Source organism: Gekko japonicus, unplaced genomic scaffold (assembly GCF_001447785.1).
Source record: "Gekko japonicus isolate JY-2015 unplaced genomic scaffold, Gekko_japonicus_V1.1 scaffold133, whole genome shotgun sequence".
NCBI lineage: Eukaryota > Metazoa > Chordata > Lepidosauria > Squamata > Gekkonidae > Gekko > Gekko japonicus.
The window spans coordinates 1,241,370-1,257,985 of NW_015171506.1; the positions used below are offsets into that span (position 1 = coordinate 1,241,370).

The 16,616-nt window shown below is 43.5% G+C and overlaps 1 protein-coding gene across 1 annotated transcript in view; it reads left to right on the forward strand.

Moving 5' to 3' along the window:
* Positions 1 to 16,616, forward strand: part of KIF27 (kinesin family member 27) — a 55,326-nt gene that overhangs the window by 20,498 nt on the left and 18,212 nt on the right. Inside the window, 6 exon segments of the mRNA XM_015419273.1 lie at positions 10,347 to 10,454; positions 10,457 to 10,533; positions 11,894 to 12,008; positions 13,142 to 13,157; positions 14,924 to 15,079; positions 15,493 to 15,698. Of these exon segments, the coding sequence (XP_015274759.1) occupies positions 10,347 to 10,454; positions 10,457 to 10,533; positions 11,894 to 12,008; positions 13,142 to 13,157; positions 14,924 to 15,079; positions 15,493 to 15,698 (678 nt within the window).

Consider the following 16,616-nt stretch of genomic DNA (forward strand, 5'->3'; position numbering starts at 1 on the left):
AGCTCTTACAGGTCCCCCTAGTGGACGCACCAATTACAGCACTCCAAACATCAGGACTGCTTTCTGAAGATGGCGAAGGCATGGTGAGAGATAGTTTGGATAGGAAAGCAGAATTTGCACTGTGAAAAGCCCATGAAGCCACAGCCATAGCCATCAGAGCGGCAGCTACAGCCACTGTGGTGGCTAGGACCTCCACAGCTTGGTCTAAAAAGATGGTCCAGCTGATTTCAGACTCTAATAGGCGCTTGTCTGAAGGAGCGAACAGACTTCTCCAAGCCTCCTCCTTCTCTGCCGATGCTACTGTTGATGCCATGAATCTTTTCCTCTAGAGCACTGGCCTCCACCGTTGCCACCAGAAGAACCCTATAGCTACGAGCCTGGCAGGCCAGTCTACATGCCAAGGGCATCGTCACAGCATATCCCTTCCAGGGCGACCGACTTTTTGGCGATGCACTAGACAAGAAACATGTTCAAACAAAGGACAAAAAGAAAGTGATATCTAGATTGTTGCGCAGAACAGACAGGAAGGGCCTGGGCAATTTTGCCTTTCAAGGTCAACAACCCTCCTACAGGTTCAACAGGGACGGCAGGCGCTCATCGTGGGGAACTTCCAGACAGAGTTTTAGAAGAAATCCCTTTCACAACAGACCAGGCAGATCTTTCTCCCCCAGGGATGACAAGTTTGGCAGAGACAACAAGACTCCCAAGGCATGACTATGAATCAGCACCAGTGTGGGGGATGTCCGCTTCTATTCCATCAGACTTGGGTCGAATCCAATGCAGACATGTGGTCGCAGGAGGTCACCGGCAAGGGGTACTCCATCGAATTTCTAAGCAGGCCTCCAGACCACTTTGTTCCCACACCATTAATAAAGGACTCAGTCAAACTGAAAAGGACCTTGGATGCCATCCATCATCTCTCCAGCATTCTAGCTATTGAGACTGTCCCCCCAGAAGAGAAGGAGCACGGTGTTTACTCCATCTTTTTCACTGTCCCCAAGAGAAACGGAAGCTGGAGAGCCATTCTGGACTTAAAATTCCTAAACAAGTTTGTAAAGTTGAGACGCTTCCGTATGGAGACCCTTCACTCTATCGTGGAGGTCCTTCAGCCGGAAGAGTTCCTGACATCTATTGACCTCACGGAGGCCTCCATGTGCCCATCTTCAGCGGTCCTAAGACGCTTCCTAAGATTTTGCGTTCAGGGACAACACTGGCAGTTCAGGGCTCTGCCCTTCGGCTTATCAACTGCCCCCAGAGTATTTTCCAAGATGCTGATTCATCCCATCGTTCTCCTAAGAGAAAAAGGGATACGGGATACATGTCTATCCGCATCTAGACGACCTTCTGATCTGCTCAGCCTCATGTTCCAGGTCTGTTCTAGATACCTAGTCCACCATACAGTGCCTACAGTCGCACGGTTTCCTGGTGAATCTTCAGAAGAGCTGCCTCACTCCGTCTCAGTCCATAGAGCACCTAGGAGTGATATTGTACACAACTCAAAACAGTATGTTTCTGCCCAACCCCAAGGCAGAAAAGATCCGCGACCTCTGTCAGCAGATCATCAGGAGCAGACAGATTCTTCTCATGACCCTAGCCAAGCTGATGGGCCTATTCATTTCATGCATAGACACGGTCCCTTGGGCCTGACTTCATGCGAGACCGCTCCAGCAGTTCCTGAGGCCCTTCCAGCTCAAGATTATGAGACGGGACAATGTACCTATCGAGATCTCTCCCAAAGTGAAGTCCGGTCTCACATGGTGGACCAACACACATCACCTCCTTCAGGGTCGCGCATATTATGCGGCGGATTGGAAACAAATCGTCATGGACGCCAGCCTGCAGGGTTGGGGTGCGATCTACCTCAACTCTCCGATGCAGGGACTCTGGTCCAAGGAGGAGAGCAAGCTTCCAATAAATGTGTTGGAGTTGAGAACCATCAGACTGGCACTTCTTCATTTTCATCCTCTGATTGCAGGTCATCATGTCTTGATCAGAACAGACAACATTGCAGCCAAATCGTACGTAAACAACCAGGGAGGCTCAAGGTCTGCACATCTAAGCCAGGAGGCAATGAAGCTTTTTCTATGGGCAGAGACCAACATAGCCTCCATCAAGGCAGAGCACATAAAGGGAGCCTTGAATACTCAAGCGGACTGGCTCAGTTGATGTCAGCTTCAGGAAGCGGAGTGGTCCCTGAAACGAGACCTATTTCAGTTGATAGTGGATAGCTTCGGACTACCAGACGTGGACCTGTTTGCCTCTCCACTCAACTTCCAGGTGCAGAGATACTTCACCAGGTTTCATCATCACAATGCGGAAGGAACAGATGCCTGATGTCTCCATGGCCGCAGGGCATGATGTTTGTGTACCCGCCAACTCCGGTCATCCCGAGACTCCTGAGGAAGATAAGAGATCAGAGGGCAGAGGTCATACTGGTGGCCCCTTATTGGCCCAGGAGGCCATGGTTCTCGGAGCTCCAGTGTCTGTCGGTCCTGCCACCTCTTCATCTGCCGGTGTCGCCGGATTTGTTAACGCAGGGACTGGTATGGCTTCCGGAACCAGGATGGCTTCATCTGACCGCCTGGCAATTGAGCGGGACAGACTCCTCAAACTAGGATACTCAGAAAAGGTGACCAGCACCATGCTGGTGTCTAGGAGACAATCTAAATGCAGGATTTATAATACTACTTGGAAGGCCTTTGTGAGATGAGTCAGAAGAAAATCAATAGATCCTTTGAAATCACACTTCAGAAATGTCCTTGCCTTTCTTCAAAATGGCTATGACTCCGCCCTGAAGGCATCCACACTCAGGAGACAGGTAGCGGCCCTTTCAATGGTCTTACCTCCCTTCAAAGGCTGAGGTCTGTCTAGACACCCCCACGTCAAACAATTTCTGAAAGGAGCTTCGGTTAGCAATCCTCCTATTTCTCACAGGTTCCCTACCTGGAAACTAAACATAATCCTTAATGACCTGACTAATCCTCCTTTTGAGCCTATTAAAGAGGTCTCGCTGAAGTGGCTCAGGATGAAGATGCTATTTCTGGTGGCTGTAACCTCAGCCCGTTGAGTTTCAGAATTGGGAGTGCTATCTGCTAACCCAAGACTTTGTATCTTCCATAAGGACAAGGTCGTCCTGTTCCCAGAACCTACCTTCCATCCCAAGGTGAATTCCAGGTTCCACAGATCTCAGGAGATCTGCTTACCCTCCTTCTGCCCGAAACCTTCTCATACACAGGAGCGCATTTGGCACACACACTATGTCCGGCGAGCATTGAAGGTTTTTCTTCACCTTACCAGCGCATTTAGAAAGTCAGAATCCTTGTTCATTTCGATCTCTCCACCCAAAAAGGGTAGCAAAATGTCCAAGTCCTCGATTAGCTCTACTCTCAAATACTGCATTGCCGAGGCGTACAGAGCACAAAAGATGGTACCTCCCTCGGGTATCACTGTGCATTCGATACGTAGTGCAGCGACTAATGCGGCCCTAGATAACCACGCTTCAGTAGAAGAAATCTGCAAGGCCGCCACGTGGTCCTCAGTATCTACCTTTGTCCGGCACTATAAGATCAACATATTTGACTCCACCAATGCTGCATTCGGACGGAGAGTTCTTCAATGGGTTCTGGCAGGCCAAGACGATGACCCACCCGAATAATGACACTGCTGTAGGAGGTCTCAACAAGATGTCCTCCTCTCAGAGGGAGAACAGGCCATTGGTACTTACCGTGAAGGGTCCTTCTCCTCTGAGGTTACGGAGGACATCTTGGGCCCTCCTTTTCATCGTCATGCCTGCTTTTTCTGCTTCCTTATCTTTTCTCTCTATCAGGTTAGTCCTTCCTGTCCTTATACCTCTTCTTCTGCTTAATTGCCTGTCATGGTTTTTATGGTTCTAATGTGTTGCTACAGTTTTCTAGCATTTTTAAAAGGTTCACTGCTTTTGGAGTTCCATAACTGCGTTTTGGTTTTTTTAACATATATTTTATTGAGTTTTCATGCATTGTAAACATACAGACATACAAGTAACAACAAGTATATTCTTTCAAGATACTTCACATTGACCACAAAATATCCTCCTTACAACAATCCTATCCTTTCTTGATACATCCCGTTAGTTTTTAGCTAGAATCCAACATATTTTGTACAGATTATCTTATCCAAATTTCATTGCTTCCTTTCCCCTTCTGAGTATCAATACTCCTTTTTTTATAAATTAATCTATTATTTTCCCATTAAACACTCTCATTTTGGCAATGGAGGCCTAACAGAAGTTCTTATTTTTCAGGTCTCAAATCTCATAACAATTATTATTGCAGGATTAATTCATGGGTCTTAATACTGTAATTCATAATATAATCATGACCAAAAAAAAATCATCATTCCTATGTAGCCCTATTTTCCAACTATATTTTCCCTTATATCCCCAGGGTCTCCTATTCCCAAATATATATACCAAAAGAAAAAAAAATTAAACCAATATGACATCATCCTCATCATAAACCATAACTTTACATTAAACATCATCAAATCTAAGTTTCAAATGCATAATTTTTAACTCCCCACTACCAGCATCAAAGTTCATTTCAAATTGGCAAACAAATAATCTATTGTATTTAATTAAAGCAAAATTCATCAAAACAAGGTTCACACCCTTTCTCCTTCCTTTCTTCACCACTTAATTTATTATCCTTTACTGGTCTACATAAACAAAACCAAAATAGATTTCCCTCATTGAATTTAATTTATATCTTAAGCCCTAATATTTTCCATTACCCTTTCCCTTCATAAAAATTTCATTCCAGATTTAATTGTAATGTGAAAAACAAATGTTAAAAGATTATCGTCAGCCCATCCATCTTCATTACAATCCAGACTTTCAAATACCAATGGCCAAATTCATCTCCAAGTCATTCATAACACAATTATCCATATCATATTCTCTATACTCTACGATCTCCTTTCAGTTGTTTTCCTAAGGTTCTCAGCTGCAATATATAGGAAGGAGAGAGACATAACAAAGAGGAGAGGCCAATTTACTACTTTGCATACACAATCCTCATGATAGTCCAACTCCTTTCTATCTTGATTTTCTGTATTCTCTTCCCTGAGCCGTCTGTCCTTGTATTCGCGTATTTCCATTTCTGTTTTCAAGTCATTTCCATATTTATTCCCAGTAATTTCTTGCCCTGCCTTCTTAAAGTTCATTACTTCTTTCTTTACTTTCTTCCCTCTGATGACCTTCTCCCTTTCATTCCTAATTGAGTCTGATAGCGGTCTTTCTTTCCTTACTTTTAACTTGGGGTTCCTTTTAATTCTCAAAATATCCTTAGAGGCGTCTGCTTCCTGCCTTTCTTCCTCTGTCGGAGTTAGTTGAATATTCTGTGCTCCTTTCTCTTTATCTCCAACCCTTCCTCTTGTCTTCTCGTTTCATGTCCTTCTTCCTTATTTCCTTTCCCCTCCAGCACCTTTTTTACAGCATCTCCCAGAACCTTCTCACAAGCCGCTACAAATGTCCGTTTTATTTCCTCCGCCAGAAAATTTTTAATTTCCTTCCACGCAAATTCTCCTTCCATGTTGCCTTCTACTTCTATAGCCTCCTTTCCACAAATTATTTCTCTCACACTCTCAAGCAAGTTTATAAGCTGTTTCTTGAAGGGTATTGGTACTCACAACAAAGAGTCTTTCCCCTGTTTAAATCGCTACTCACAGTTCCACACCGAAAATTATCACAAAAGGTGTAATATTTCTCCGGGGAATTCCTCAAGAGCGTATCGGGTTGTCGCTGCAAAGTATCTTTTCAGTACAAGCAAAGTTTTATTTAAAAACAGTCCAGGTGGTCGCAACTCTGAAGAACACGGCAGCCATGTTCTTTGCCTTCTCTCGCTCCCACTTCGGGGCAATTCTGGAGCACCTCCCTGCTTTGCCAAAGTTCGGGGAGGGCCAGCAATGAGCCCCCTGCTCCTGCAGTCTCTTCCTGAGCTTGCAGGTCGTGCTCCCCCATCGCTGGGGCCCCCGAAAAGGAACAAAAGAGCACAGGCGGCTTGGAGCTCAAGCCCGAGCTCCCGCCCGTCGTTGCGCCATACCGGAAGCGGAGGCAGGAGTTTCGTAACTGCATTGAGGGGCGTGTCCCACCTAGAGGACAGGAAGTGAAGTTTTGGTTCCTGCCTCCCTAAGGAAAGGGTGGGAAACACCCAACAAGATGTCCTCCATAACCTTAGAGGAGAAGGACCCTTCATGGTAAGTACCAATGGCCCATTCCTTGAACGCGGTGACTTGGCCACAGTGATCCATGTGATGGTCACCTCGAGACTGGATTACTGTAATGCCCTCTATGTGGGGCTGCCCTTGTCGCAAATTCGGAAGCTGCAGCTGGTGCAAAATGCTGCGGCCAGGTTGTTGATGGGACTCTCAATTCGGGAGCACATCCAGCCTGTGCTAAAGGCACTGCACTGGCTGCCTATAGCATACCGGATTCACTTCAAGGTGCTGTTTCTTACCTTTAAAACCCTTTATGGCCAGGGTCCGACATACCTGAGGGACCGCCTTTCCCCATATATGCCCCGGAGAGCACTGCGTTCTGGGACCCAGAACTGACTGGCCCTCCCGAGTGTCAAGGAGGCCAGGTTGGCAACAACCAGGGCCAGGGCCTTTTCGTTGGCGGCTCCATTCTGGTGGAATGAGGTCCCAGAGGAGACCAGGCCCTGCGGGACCTTTTACAGTTCCGCAGGGCCTGCAAAATGGAGCTGTTCCGCCAGGCTTTTGGAGCCGCCGCCACCACCACAACTATTGGTGCCATTATCAATAACAACAACTGACAACCATGGTGGATGCCCTGAGCCACTGGTCCCTGTGACTACCGCCCATCCTAGCCTCCCCTATCTGAAGCAGACCAATAAAATTAAAGCAACAAAAAAAATTGGAATGTGCTAGCTATGTTTGATTATAACACTGTTTTTATATTGCTGTATTTTATTTATCAGGAAATGTATTAGGGTAATGAATTGTATTTTATGTATCATAAGAACTTTTATTCTGTTGTAAGCCGCCCTGAGCCAGCCTAGGCCGGATGGGCGGGATAAAAATCAATAAAATCAATCAATCAATAAAATAATACTGAGTAAGGTCTTTTGAAATATTTTTGGTTCTAATTTCTGCTCAAGGTAATAGCCATATGAGCAGTATTAGATAGACAGAGATTTCCTAGCCTACTTGATAACAGGAGTTGCCCACCAGAGCAAGATTGTTTTTACCCCTGATTTCACTTGACCTTTTCCCCTGTATGTCTAATAAAATATTTTGTTTATTTTTGAACTTTATTTTTTTTCCAAATGTTTTTATTGTATCCCAATATTGTTATTACATTACAGTTTAGTTCCAACTTTTTGATACTTTTACCCCTCTGTTTTTTCCCTCCCCCCTAAGGTGGCCACCATCATGTTATTCAAATTACATTTTCAACCATGAGCACATTCTTTCCAACTTTTCAAATATACCTCTGTTGGCTTCCCCTTTATAAACCCATTTAAAGTATACCGACCATTTCTTTTTTATCTCCTTCATTTTTACAGTCCATGTCTTATCTTGCTTTAAACATTCCAATATGTCCGATTGTATATATTCATATAAATATTCGTTCCATTTTTCTAAAGTCCATTTTGAGTTCTCCTTCCAACCATATGCAATTACTGCATGCGCTGCTAATAACATTACTTTGAAAATATCCTGATTTTGTTTCTCAATTCTATGGTTTCCCAATACACCCATAAATAATAAATCTACATCTATAACCAGGTTCACTTTACATAGCACGGCTATTTTCCCCCGTATCTTTTCCCAAAAATCTATCACTTTTGGGCATTCCCACCATAAGTGAGAATACCACCCTTCTTTTGCATTACAGTGCCAGCAATTGGGTTTCATTCCTTTTATCATATATGCCAGTTGTGCAGGAGTTCTGTACCACTTCCATATTATCTTTCTTTCAAGTTCTCTATACTTTTCTAGCTTAATTTTCTTCAAGTTCACCATTAACTTATTGACATCCTCAGTAGTAATTTGTTTTTCCTTATTCCATTTGTTTTTTAAGCTTCTGCACATAAATTCCTTATCTTTCACCAATTCTAAATAAATCTTCCCTGCCAATCCTTTTTTTATTTCTTTCACATATAGTATTTGTTCCATATTATTATCTTCCCTTTTAATAGCTTCTTTATACTTATCTTGTTTAATTAAAGAATATAATCCCATCGAATTTAACCAATATCTATTTCCTAGTTTTTGATTCAACTCCTGAGGCGTTAGTGGATTCCCTTGGCTATTATACATATCCTTCACTCTTAATATTCCTTCCTTCTGCAGGTCGTCCCAGAATTTCGGATTCATCTCCTTCTCCGTTTATTTTTGAACTTTAAAAAGCCTCTCATGCGCCATTTTCAGAAGTTTAAGAGGTGATCTTTTCTTTTCCCTCAAGTTCCTGGGCTGAGCCAGCAATGAGACAGGGTGAGAGAGCCATAAACCTTCGGAAAAGAAGAAAATAAATAAAGAGGCTGCTCAAACAAGAAGGAAGGGAAAAAAGGAGGGAAAATCCTGCATGTGAGGGAGGGAAGAGGACGAGGTTGTCATAACAGCTATAGACTAACCAGTTGGCTTTTTTGGGGGGGGAGGTGGGAAGCAACACTGTGAGCAGTGAGTACAGTAGAATTGAAGCCATCCAAATACATCCTGATTTCAAGACCCACAGCAAGCCTGAAACCTCAGCAGCTGAGCATTCTGATATCCAAACTAGTACCACTATCTTTCAGGTGCATCCAAGGCAAAATCCTCAGAGTCCAGAATGCTGTAATTTTAGACACAGAAGATATGGGGTAGTCATGCTGTCAGTGGGAGGGGCTGCAATCATGGAAACCAGTAAATAGAAGGTTGTACCTGTCTTTCTGTCTTGTTTGGGGGAGGCAGACAGTGAAGTTGCCCCCACAATGGTACTCCTACTGCAGTCATGTCTTTGCCCTGCCCTGCCCTGCCCTGCCCTGCCTTTCTGCTCTGCTTTGCCAGTCTCCCAGCTCACCATTTTTGGTCTGCCTTTTCCTTCACCTTGGTGGTTATATCAGAAGCCTCTAGTGGTCATATCTGAGAAACACTTAATTCAAAAAAGTACCCAAACTATTTATTAAAATGGGTATAAATCATGGGCGTAAAGACACTAGCTGGATATTAGGTTTTTTTTAAAGTAAAAGTAGTTCAGCAGTGGAATCAGCTGCCTGGGGTGGTGGTGAGCATCTGCTTACTGGTAGTCTTCAAGCAGCGGCTGGATGAACACTTGTCAGGGATGCTTTAGGCTGATCCTGCATTGAGCAGAGGGTTGGCCTCTGTGGCCCCTTCCAACTGTATGATTCTATGATTCTGTTCACAATGCTTAACTTCAGCCTGCTGGTTCACATTACAGTTTATTTACTATTAATTTTTATTATTTTATTATTTTAAAATATATACCCTTTGACGTAGTGCTATCAGTGCTTTTGAAGAAGCAATTAAAGTACGGTGGTACTCCTACTGCAGTCATGTCTTTGCCCTGCCCTGCCCTGCCCTGCCCTGCCTTTCTGCTCTGCTTTGCCAGTCTCCCAGCTCACCATTTTTGGTCTGCCTTTTCCTTCACCTTGGTGGTTATATCAGAAGCCTCTAGTGGTCATATCTGAGAAACACTTAATTCAAAAAAGTACCCAAACTATTTATTAAAATGGGTATAAATCATGGGCGTAAAGACACTAGCTGGATATTAGGTTTTTTTTAAAGTAAAAGTAGTTCAGCAGTGGAATCAGCTGCCTGGGGTGGTGGTGAGCATCTGCTTACTGGTAGTCTTCAAGCAGCGGCTGGATGAACACTTGTCAGGGATGCTTTAGGCTGATCCTGCATTGAGCAGAGGGTTGGCCTCTGTGGCCCCTTCCAACTGTATGATTCTATGATTCTGTTCACAATGCTTAACTTCAGCCTGCTGGTTCACATTACAATTTAATTACTATTAATTTTTATTATTTTATTATTTTAAAATATATACCCTTTGACGTAGTGCTATCAGTGCTTTTGAAGAAGCAATTAAAGTACGGTTAAGAACATTTTATACCAAGTCAGCAACCAACAATGAGATATGTAACCGATCACAATCATACAGACCCTAACATGTAATTTAAAAAACATGCCTTTCTTCTTTCATTTCAGCTACCGAATGCCAACCCAAGCAGGAAAGTCATGTGTTGCTTCTCAAAGATCCTCAGGGCGAGGGTTTTTTTATATAAAAAGATTGGTCAATAAATGATAGATTTTCACAAAACTGTTTTCTTTTAATGTCTTTAAAGGTACACACAAGCCCACCTACATACTCCCTAAATAGAGTAATGGCAGGATTTCGAACCCGAAGCCAAATAATGTTGGATCACATAGAAGAACAAGATGAAGTTCTTCATTAAAAAAAAATTCCTGCTTTTCTGATCATAGTGATGAAGATGAAAAAAATGCCAAGAACGTAAGAAGACCCCCATTTAGGTACTTTCTTGGTCATATTTAATATATCTCTGTTTAATAACAAAAACTAGCCTCCTATAGAACTGTTCTCATTTAAACAACCTCTATATGTCATTGTTAACCTAGGCATTAATAAGGTTTCATATGCAATGATGAATAGAATTAATGTGATGCCTGGCTCATGCTTGCAGGAGAAAAAAGTAGTAGAATGAACTGCACGCACTACTGGCAGGTTGCGGATTCATGAATGTTCATTTGGCTTACAAAACTCCATGCAGGAAGAAAACTAATACAGAAAGAAGAAAGGATCTGCCCACCTTTTTTCTTTCAGCACAGGGAAACATTACAAAATGTTATCTTCTACCTACAGTCTGAACTGGTACGGCCAGGGGTCATTTTGTAGAAAAAGAGCTGCAGGAGCTCATTAGCATAACTCATCAGCATAACTTATTTGCATATGCCACACCCCCTGACATCACCGGAAGTGTGTCGGAAGGCAACACCCACCGCTCAGGCTCCACTGGACTATTTTGGATTGCTAGCTATTGGGGGGGGGGGGGACAAACGTGTAGATCTGTCGTCGCAGAGAAGGGAGAGCTTGTACCTGAATAAAACTTGGTCTTAAAGGTGCCACTGGACTGTTTTGTGCCGGAGGGAGCTCTGCAACTTACCTGGCTGCTTCTTGCTTTGACTGAAGGCTGCTGGGAGCAGGGGGTGGGGCTTGTTTCATGTGCCTGCCCCTGAGCTCTTTACTGCTGGAGCTCCAGTGTGCTCCTGCAGGAAATGACCCTTGGACGGCCCATTCCCCTGCATGTATAAACCAGACCCAACTCCATGTTGTACCATAGATATACTTGAATACTCTTCATAGCACATGGCTTTAAGTTGGGTAGGTGTTGCAAAGAGGGGCAATGTGGAATACCAGTTCTGTACCGGTAGGACAAAAGAACATCAGAGCACCTTTAGAGCCAACTAGATGTTATATCTATCAAGATGTGTTTTTGCAGACATGTGATGCTGAGGAACAAACATTCCCAGGTACTCCAGGACCCTGTTTGACTTGAGAGTACAGGGGGGGGGGAGTTTCAGTCTTCCCCTCCCCAGCCCAATTCAGCTTGGGAGCATGAGGGGGGGGTCCTTTCCCTCTCATGCTGCACACCCAAACTGAATCAGGCCCTGGACTGTTTGGGAATATTAGTTCCCCAACATCATGTCTGTCTGTAAAATGGGTTGGGGACATAACTCTAGTTTGGCCCTTAGCTACAGCATTGTGGTTTTGTAGTTAATGATAGGCAGAATAAACACCTAATGTAATAAGTGACCTCACATTTCATCTGTTTTAAGACTTATAAATACATTATTTTGGCTTTAATTTCTTTAGACGGTCCTTAAACCGCACTTGGACACAAAAAGAAGCTTCCCACAGCTTCATCCCTGGATCAAAAGAAACACTGCACAATTCCTCTTCACAAAATGAAACTGTTACAGGTAATGAAGTTTAATGCCTCATTATGGAAAAAAGTATAGTGTTTTATGTGATACGATAACTGGGTAGTTGTGGTACAATGGATAGTGCTGGACTTGTAGTGTGGAAATGTGCCAGTTTCCAAAAAAAACTTTGAAACTAGTTCTAGCAGGTCAAGGAAGTTTTAGAAGTTCAGGATGCTGAAAAAAATTAGTACATTGCAAGGAGCTCCAAAAGAATCGTTCCAGAATGGCCAGTAAAATGGGTCAAAAAGTTATGATTTTACATGCATGCTGATAGGTTCTGAACTGACAGAACCCCCCCCCAAACCTTGTGGTTGAGGTGGATAAGCTTACTGAAAACATCAACTCAGTATGCAGTGGTAGTTTTAAAAGGGAATGTTATGTATTAGGGCTGGAATAGTCCAGGACTGGGTATAAGAGACTGGCTGAGTCTCATCCCGTTGGGATGAGTTCTCAGCTCACAAGGGGTGCCTACTGTGGGGCAGTTGGGTAGTAGTTCCTGTGCCCCTGCACCAATGAGTATTGGCAGCCCTGCATGAGACTCACCCCGGAATTGTGTGAATGAAGGCATTCGCCCAGAGCTATGTGTGGTGGCGAGGAATGGACAGTGAAATAGAGGCCTGGGTCCAGTGCTGCCAGGCCTGCCAAGAGACCCGTCCAGAACCACCACATGCTCCTACCGCAACCCTTGGTCCCAGGTGCATTTGGACTTTGTTAGCCCCCTCCAAGGACAAATATTCTTTATTTTCGTGAACTCCTACACCAAATGGCTGGAGGTCGTGCCGGTTGCCTCCACCTCCTCCAGAGTGGCAATCCAGGCTCTCAGATGAATCTTCAGCACACACGGCCTACCCAACATGGTCATGACGGACAACAGGACTCTGCCTTCACTTTGGGGGAGTTCCAGGAGTTCTTGGGCCACTACCTAATATGGCACATCCACTCCACTCCCTTTCACCCAGCCACCAATGGGCAAGCAGAGAGGATGGTGCAGACCACGAAGGAGTCCCTCAGGCGGATCATCCACGGGGACTGGGACCATAGCATTCCTTTTTGGCCACCAGGTGATCCCGAGTGTAACCACTGGCTGCAGCCCCGCTGAGCTCCTCATAGGCAGACACCTAACTACTTGACTGGACAGACTGCACCCGGACCGAGCCCCAAAGCATCACCCGTCACCAGAGAGCCAGTAAGCGCCAGAGGATTTTTCCCAGGTGACTCTGTCTACACATGGAACTTCTCCAGTGGTCCTGCCTGGGTTCCTGCCAAGGTCATCAGAATCACCGGCCCCCTCTCATACGAGGTCTCTACCAACGGTGGACAAGTCCTGCACAGGCACATCAACCAACTTCACTGCCATTTCCTGCTGGAGATAGCCAAACCACCACCAGCCACTGCGGAGGCCAGCCGCCCAGGACCACTACTGCTGCTACCGGAGCACAGCAGGGAGGGGGACGCACCGCGTGCCAGGGACTGTTCTGACCGTGCAGAGTTGCCCACACCCATACAGACTGTTCCAGAGTCCCAGGACTCTGCTCCTGACTCGCCATCCTTGCCCAGTGCCACTGCTGAGACCCCAGACAGTGCCCCTGTGAGTTCGCCAACACTGTCTGAGCCGAGACACTCTCAGTGGGAAAGGCGCAAGCCAGCATACCTGGAGGACTATGTATATTACGGTGCTTTGGAACTTAGGGGGGAGGGGTGTTATGTATTAGGGCTGGAACATTCCAGGACTATGTACCAGAGACTGGCTGAGCTTGGAGCTCTAGAACAATAGCCCACCAGGACTCTGGAGGTGACCAGTGAGAAACCAATTTTATGTAAATAGCCTATCTTTGGGAGTTGGGTGTGTTTGGGTGTGGGTTTTGCATGCTATTTAAACAGGGCTAGTGCCCTGAGGTTTCAGTCTTGTATCTGCTGAATCACTAATAAAGCTGAACTGATCACTAGATGTGGGATCTGCTCCTCCATAGAACCCAGTATTTAACAGAAACATTCCATGCTGGGGAGAATGAAGAAAGAGTTTAAGAATAAAACTTCCATTTTAGTAATGCTGTTTATACAAGTCCCGAGTGCAGCCATGTTTTGAATGCTGTGTAGAGCTCTAGTTGTAGAGCACATCTCAGTTAAAATACTGAGGAACTAGAAAAAAGTGTAAAAGATGCCAACCAAAATAAAGGTGGGATTGGAATGCTTTCTACATCAGGCAAGGGTAAAGCATGTAGAGCTTTTTAGTTTAGGGGGGAAAGTGACTGAGGAATGACAGAGGTAGAGAATTACATAATTATGCATCATGTGAGCAGATAGAGAGAACCTTTTTTTTAACCTCATCCATAATACTAGAACTCAGGGTTCCCCTATGGAACTGATGTGCAGTGGTCTAAAGATCAATAAAAGGAAGTACTATTTGTCACAACTTGTGGAACTTGCTACCATGAGATCCTGCGGCCCCTGGTATAAATGGACGGAGAGGGAGCTAGACAGTTTTATCAAGGGTAGGATATGGAAGCAGCCATGGCCACCATGTTAAAGTCACATATTGCGTAGACAATGTGTGTAGTCCCCAAGCATAGCATATGTATGCTACTGACTGGTCTAGGAAGGACCCCACTGATGTTATCCATTTGCTCATATTTTTATTATCACTGTGAAACCATGCGTGTTGTTCAATGAATATATGCATAACTAAGTATGCAGTCCTAAAAACACTTTCTGGTGAGTAAATAAAATGGGACTTATTTCCACATAGACTTGCTTATAATTTCGTCTTGTGTTTTTAATATTCTCCCTTGTCTCAATAATACAAATAATTTTATTTTGCTTATAAAGTGTATATCTCACTTTTCCTTCATGTGCTGTGAAACAGCTTGAAGCTGAAACAGTCTTTTCCCCTGCAATTTAAGTATTATCCTTTTTTTTCAAGGTGAAGATATTGACTGTATCCAGAAGAGTCAAATATTAAATATGCAGAAGTTAAAGAATTCAGAGCTAAAACTTACTGCTGCAAAGCAAAAAATGAATGAACTTACACTTAATATCAGAATGAAAGAAGAACTTATTAAAGAGCTAGTAAAAACAGGTAACTGAATTTTGTGAAGCTCATTTTATTTACAAATATGTATGTAGGTAGTAACAGGGCCAAAGATGAACAGTAACTTTATTAGAACCTGAAGCCAATGCACTTCAGTTGTGTGTTCTTTGTTTGGTTTTTGATTTGGTGTTAGTAATTGCTGTCTGGCTTGACGATCTGCTTGAACTTTGTATTGTGTAAGGAAGTAAGACAGATGTGGATGTGATAGGGTACTGTGGATAAAGCAGAAAATTTAACTTTTAAAACTAGATATTCAAATGACAATAAAATAGTATAGTAATAATAATTCTAAATGGTTGTGCAGAGTGCCATTACAGTATCAAAAGTCACAAATGATTATTTGGGCTTTTATGTGTGTCTGTGTGTTCCCCCCCCCCATGCTAATTTTGGGTTTTTTTAAGGTAATGATGCCCGATCTGTAACTAAGCAGTATTCTCTGAAAATAACAAAACTGGAACATGAAGTGGAGAAGGCAAAAATGGAATTAATTGAAACACAAAAGCAATTGCTGGAACTAGAGAACAAGGAGTTAAGAGATATTGCAGAGAAAGCCAGGCTGCAGAAGGAATTTAGGAAGAAGATGGAAGCAGCAAAGCTTAAAGTGCAGGTACTTGTAACTGGGGAGCTATAACAACATCCTGTGGTACCATGGTAAATGGTTCTTATGATCTTATTCTTCATGCCAATATCATGGTGGTAAGAGTCTGTCATAATAAATCAAATCAAATTGCCCAGCTGGTATGACCATAAATGTGAGAGCTGGCTTAGCATAGCAGCTCAATCAGTGAGCTATATATATCAGTGATCTCTGATTTGAATCTTATCTCTGCCATGTATTCACTATGTAAGCTTAAGCAATCCAGCCCTCCCTTAGCCCATCTACTACAATAGGTTTTGTAAGTATTATAACGATACACGTGAAAGGCTTTGAGTATTCTACAGTATTACATATTATTACTTTTGGCTTTGCAAATTAAATACTTCTTGGGATAGGAGGCCCAGGTTCAAATCGCCACTCTGCCATGAATCTCACTGGGTGGTCTTGTACCTCACAGGCTTGTTAGGATAAAATGAGGGAGGGCCCATATGTACCATCAGAGCGGGAAGGGGTAGGATAAAAGTCTAATAAAAAAACAGAAAGTTTGGTTTTGAAGTCAGATGCATCTCAGCTTATGTTCCCTGTTGCCCATAATTCAAAATTTGACATTTTCCCCACAAACATGCTTGCCTGTCAAGCACACTATTTATTGGACGGATGAATCTACATGTAGTTACTTGTATAACACAGATGTGAGTACTATGTAAAAACCAGCATGAAAATATTTATCTATTCACAAGCCATTTTCCAATCAGTATTTTTTCCCTGTGAAAATGCCACATAGTGAACTCTACATTTATGTAAATACTTGAGCACTTCAATTGTTGATGTTGATTTTATGCAGTATAATCCCAAGACATTTATCACTTTTCATGTGTACATTGTGTCTGCCTGTCTCTTTCTTTATAGCAAAATTGTACAGCTTGT